The sequence below is a fragment of the Coregonus lavaretus genome, assembly GCF_964263955.1.
Source record: "Coregonus lavaretus genome assembly, chromosome: 19".
Classification (NCBI taxonomy): Eukaryota; Metazoa; Chordata; class Actinopteri; order Salmoniformes; family Salmonidae; genus Coregonus; species Coregonus lavaretus.
Window position 1 is genome coordinate 18,437,026 of NC_140006.1, and position 5,726 is coordinate 18,442,751.

General features: G+C 39.7%; 1 protein-coding gene and 1 long non-coding RNA gene across 3 annotated transcripts; both read left to right on the forward strand.

Annotated features, from left to right (window-relative positions):
- The first annotated feature begins 303 nt into the window (after nt 1-303).
- On the forward strand, nt 304-2,523 carry LOC311146680. 2 transcript variants are annotated; one of them, XR_014614709.1, is made up of 4 exons: nt 304-488; nt 1,145-1,339; nt 1,650-1,736; nt 2,419-2,523. It is a non-coding gene; the product is annotated as an uncharacterized lncRNA (long non-coding RNA). The 2 variants fall into 2 exon arrangements; XR_014614710.1 differs by lacking the exon at nt 304-488 and adding an exon at nt 704-787.
- Nucleotides 2,524-2,540: 17 nt separating this feature from the next.
- LOC311146677 (uncharacterized protein) lies at nt 2,541-4,622 on the forward strand. Its single transcript, XM_084183210.1, has 5 exons — nt 2,541-2,672; nt 2,753-2,878; nt 3,108-3,248; nt 3,414-3,522; nt 3,628-4,622. Exons 1-5 carry the CDS (start codon nt 2,613-2,615, stop codon nt 3,837-3,839), a joined length of 648 nt encoding a protein of 215 aa, XP_084039336.1. The 5' UTR covers nt 2,541-2,612; the 3' UTR covers nt 3,840-4,622.
- The last annotated feature ends 1,104 nt before the right edge of the window (nt 4,623-5,726 follow it).

A 5,726-nucleotide genomic window follows, 5' to 3' on the forward strand; every position in this document is an offset into this window, starting at 1 on the left:
ATTTAAGGTGAGGTGAGTTATGATTTTGTTTTGTTTTTTTCTCCAGGGAATGACCACGATCCCATGGTTATAACAAATAAACTGATGGAAGTGTTTCCGAAGCTCCAACAAGGGGGAGGCTTTGAATTTCTAAAACTTGTAGGATCTACTCGCAGTCTAAATCTTGCGTTGCTTCAGTGTCCCAGCACTGGATACACCCTTGCCTATCTGAAAGATCCATCGACGATGATTGGACAGGCTACAATCTACATACGTCCACTTCAACAGGATCTACCCTTAGATTGTGTACATACATTTACAGAGACTTAGTTTAATACATAATCAAAACAAAGATTACTGGTGACTTTTAATCATTAATTAAAAGCCATTTGTTGTTGTTGTTGTTAGGAGAGCTCACGTCCTGCCTCTGGTCCAGTCATCCCCTGCATCACTTGTCAGAAGGAAGTTCCCTTTTCAGAGATGAAGCTGCACAGATTGAGCTGCAATGGGTATGTACTTCTTAAAGCAATGCAAGGGTAGCATAATTTATTTTCTTTGGGAATATGTCTCTCTTATTGTTGTGCACACAAATAAGCGAGTATGACCATCATTTCAATTGTGTTAACTTCAAGGACACCCATGCAGGAATCAGAAAGAGAACAAGAGGGAGGCCAAAGTGAAGAAAATGATAGTGAGACAGCCCTAGTCAGTGACAGTGTTCCAGTGAGGCCTGAAACATCAGCTGAGAGTGCAGTAGTACCGGCAGTGATTGTCAACGAGGAGTTGGATCGCAAAGAAACAGACAGTGGTTTGTGTCATCACAATAGTGTTGCTATAAGATTGTGTGTAACTGAAAAGTTAATAGAAAGATAACACCTGTAGGATATAATTAGATAAGATAATACAGTTACAGACAATTAATAACATGCAACTGGGTTTTTCTATTTTTCTAATATTTAGTTGTAGTTGTTTAGTAGTGCTGTTTTTATGTCAACTCAGCGTTGTGACAGGTTCTGAAGATGTTGGGTCTCACGTTTTGTCAGTGAAATGAACAGAATTTTCCTCCTGTTCTGTAGAGTGAGAGGATATCTGTATATGCAGGTAACATGCCAACTCACAATATGTCTCTCTGTAATAGATAACTTTATTGTTGTTGTTTGTTTAGAATGGAAGCTTATTAAAGAACCCACTCAAGCTGCCAAAGTTTTCAAAGAGAATCTGCTAAGGGAACATGCAACTGGGAAACCACTTAGAATGAAGATGGATGTAAGGGACTCTGAAGAGGACAGGGAACGGGAGCTTCTCTTATTCTATAAACAGCAGCAAGAATGGGCATGTCCACTTCATTGTACTCTGGTTGGTAAGTAATATAACATTTATAATATAAATACATCAGTACAGTTTATACCACTCAAGTAGCTTATATGTAATTGTTAAATGGGAGAATGGAATGCACAAAATTATATAATTGATAAAAATGTTATATGTATGTATGTGAATATTGTGCACAATATACTCTTGTTATCTGGAATAATCAATATTAAGGATGCTATTCTAGAATTACAGCCAATAGAAGTTTTTCTCCCTTTCTTGTTAAATGTTACCAAATCCAGTTACCTGTATTAGGCCGCCACTTTTTTTCCAGTGTTATTATCAGTATTTTATTTCAGGTGATGTTGCTATCGGAGAGGGAGTGATGCGGTACTTTATGACAACAATCATATCCAAACTCCAGTTTGGATTCAGTCTAGATCTTGGTAAGTATCTTACTAATTTTTTGAAGGTTAATCCATCTATAAATTGCAGAAATGTCTGTCTGTAGCGCATGTCTCTCAGTTAGTCCGATGGATTTCAAACTTGACAGGTGTCTTGCTCTGGTCACGAGTAAGTGCAGTGCCAAGTTTGACGACGTTTGGATAAACGCAAAAGATAGCGTTACATATATAGGTAAAAGAAGCACACATTGGCTTTTGCCGCTCTTGCTGCTTGCCATTCTCACACTGCATGCAACGCTGACTGAGCACCTGTTTGTGTCGTGACTCACTCTACACCGCCTCTCTCTATGCGCGCGCACACACACACACGCGTACACGTACGTTCTGGTGGTTGATGAACGCGGATATGTGCTGTTTAGCGGAGGGCCGGTGGGCAATGTTTTGTGTCAGGTAAGTCTGTAGTAGGGTATACAGGGGAATTGAATTTGAAGTGGTTTGGGGTCCTTCTGTAAGTCATTTTGGAGTAGGCTACAATTTGGTTTAAGTGAATTCTACAAGCAGCAATACCACAGGCCAAGTAATCGCCACTAGTATGATGTAATATATCTATCTATCTATCTATCTATCTATCTAACTATCTATCTATCTATCATACATTTTTATTTAATGTATTTAAGAGGTTAATTGTTGTGACTTTATTCCCTGCTCTCTTGGTACTTTACAGGAGGAATGGGCCGAACACTGCTATTTGAGGGTGAACCTGACCATCTTGTTCCAGCAGCATCAGAGGCACTTATTGAAAGCAACCTCTTCCGGGTTGCAGGAAGGATGTTGGGCTACACCTTTCTGCATGATGGTCCCCATGTCACAGGACTAAGTCCTGCTGTAATTCATGTACTGTTCAATGGGGACCCTGAAATGGCTACTGTTGTTACAGAAGAGTGTCCTGATCTGCACATCAGGAGCATCATAGAACTGGTATGTAACCTAAAAGAAACTTTGCCATGTAAAAAATATTGCTTGGGCAGATATAATAACTTGTATGGTCTTAATTCTAGCTTGAACATGAAGATCTTACACCGGAACAGAAGGACACAGTTTCAGATCTTTCCATGTCTTGGGATCTTCCGGCAGTCACCAAAACAAATCGGAGATGGCTACATAACAAACTTCTACTCCATGCAGTGAGTTCCTGCTGGTTAAGTGACAGAATTCATCGCTGTACTTGTTGAAATTATAGAATGTGTTGTGAACCCTGGCTTGTTATGTTAACACGAGAGTTTAAGTACTAGAGTTTTAATGGATTTTTATAAAGCACTTTATTGTGTTTATTAACATTTTTCCTACTGTGCCAACTTTTGTCAAATTTGGGTTAAGGATTTGGGCTGTAATATGGGTCGGTCTGTCTCTTAGGTCGTTGGGAGGACCATGCGCCAAATTAAACAGTTGAGAAAGGGACTGAAAGATGTGATGGTATGGCCCCTGCTGACATCTAGGCCGGATGTTGTACCACTTCTTTTCCCCAAAATGGCTGAAATGCAGTTCACACCCCAGGTAAGTCAGTAATTTAGTTATATTTGTGACTTAACTTGATGAATTTACGTGTATTTTCAATGACTGAGATGGATATTTTTCCATTTTCTAAGAATTTGATCTGCATAGTCCTTCACCAAAATAAGTTCTCCCTTTTTTTAAATTACAATTTTTGTTTTCTTTAAGATGCTCCTAGAAAAAATCACATGGCCAGTTGAGGACAGTGATGATGAAGACTTTGACTTAGACACCACCTGCCGCATCACTGGCTTTCTAAGGATGTTCATTGAAACAGGTATAAACCTTATTTTCTCTCTTTACAAATGCTTCTATGTCTCATGGATAGATATGATCAATTACAGTTGAACTAAATGTCTTTAATCCATTTTATGACTTTTAGCTTCATCAGGTACCCTGGCCCAGCTGCTGACATTCTGGGTTGGCTGGGAGATGCTTCCTCCTGAACTGAGAGTGGAGATTTCTGGGGGAACCCTTCCTACGTCCTCCACATGCTTTGAAACCCTAAAGCTGCCAGCTCATTTCAAACTCTACATGGACTTTGAGAAAGCACTTGTCGCTGCCATAAAAAGTACTGGATTTGGGCTTGTTTAAGTTTTTTCAGACGTCAATTAGGGCTGGGCAATATTTTAATATTATATCTATCGTGATATAAGACTAGATATCGTCTTAAGGTGCTTTTCCATTACCAGTACCTACTTGACTCGCCTCGCCTCGACTCGCTGTGCGTCCGTTTCCCATTGCAGATTTTAGGACGAGGCGAGTAGGTACCATGTAATGGAAAAGCACCATTAGATTTTGAAGAAGTGTAATATCGTTACATGGTAAGTTTAGTCTTTTCCTGGTTTCAAAGGCTGCATTACAGTAAAGTGATGTCATTTTCTGAACTTACCAGACTGTTCTAGCTGTTCTATTATTTGCCTTTTACCACTTAGTCATTATATCCACAATATGATAGTTATTTATCCGAAATCTAAATGTGGAAGATATTTTGTGAATGCACCAATTGTCAACCTTACAATATCGTTGCAATATCGACATCAAGGTGTTAGGTCAAAAATGTGATATTTGATTTTCTCCATATTGCCCAGCCCTAATGTCAATGCATACACAGTTCAGATGAATTGACACAAGTTCAGTGTCTTTGAAAACATTAACACACTGTGCAGTAGTTGACTTTTTTTTCTTCCATTTACTAAAATCAAACTGTTCTGCACCTTCAGTGCTAACAGTACAGCATTCATGTTAGTCATTCTGTGGACCATAATGAGACAGGAAGCTTCAAAGAAACAGCTTTTTTTCCTTTCTTTTAAAAGGAAAGTAAACTTTCAGTTTTTCCTTGCTTGTTCTAACACAACAAATAAAAACATGGGTTGGACATCAGTCTAAGATTCTTGATAACACTTCCACAGTCTCTACATATAGTCTAAGTGCATCAGTAACAGAAACTCCTGGAGCTGGCAAAATTGCAACCTCTTCATCTGAGAGCTCACGGGCCAGCTGAACCTCGGGGACTGACACAGTGCCTCGATGAAGGCAGTGAGGTCCGTTCCAATCGATCCCATATTCTTCAGGAACCTGAATGGATGACAAGCATAATCAGTCTTGTACTTAAAACTAGTTTGACATGTCCTTACACAAGATTGTTATTTTTGGTCACCAAGGCAGTGAGAAATGAAATGTTACTTATTCAGTTTTTTAAAATAATACAGCTTTGCATAGTATGCACTGTAGAAACTACAGCTCACAGGTTGATGTCTTTCCATAAGCGGGCTTCCTTCACCTTTCAAAGGGGCAGAGCTCCAAATTAAAAATACATTTAAATAATGCCCATATTATTATCTACTCACTTGGAACATGCACACCTCTTGCATTCAGGTGACCACGCATTAGCTTGTAGCCGGTGTTTGGATGACTTTGTGAATTTCACTTACAATACGGTCTAACTCCTCATCATTCACAGCTGAATAGAGATCTGTCTTTCTGTACAAACAAGAAAAACACAACATCAAGTAATGTTACCTTAAACGTCATATTCTTTCCGAGTGTATGAGAGCAGCAATTCATAAACAGAAAACTCATGAATTTAGTGTAAATACCTTAAACTGTATTGTTGCATGCGCCTCCTGATGGTCCTCTTTGACACACCGAACATCGCTGCAAATTTGAACTGCGGGAACTCCACAAAGAAGTTGATGCTCCAGAACTGCACTCGGTATGTCAAACGCCAAACGCCCCGGTCCCTGTGTGTGTTGGGCCTGAAGTGCCCTGGTACCAGAGAAGCGGTGGACAACTTCTTCTAGATTTGCAATCACTCTGTGGTCGATATCTTCGTCGGAAAGTGCGGAAATGACTCCAACAACTTCAATAAGTTCCTCTGCTTTACTAGCTACATGCTCTGGGTCAGCAGGTCCTGCTTCTACATCCTCTGCTAAGTTTAAAATGTCTCTAACCAACTCCCTGGAAAGTTCACGGAGATCC

Excerpts from the sequence above, each read along its gene's own strand:
- LOC311146677 (XM_084183210.1), top strand. The coding sequence starts at position 2,613 with ATGGCTACTGTTGTTACAGAAGAGTGTCCTGATCTGCACATCAGGAGC. Across the intron at positions 2,879-3,107 it reads ACAAACTTCTACTCCATGCA|GTCGTTGGGAGGACCATGCG; the intron begins GTGAGTTCCTGC and ends TCTGTCTCTTAG. Across the intron at positions 3,523-3,627 it reads AAGGATGTTCATTGAAACAG|CTTCATCAGGTACCCTGGCC; the intron begins GTATAAACCTTA and ends TATGACTTTTAG.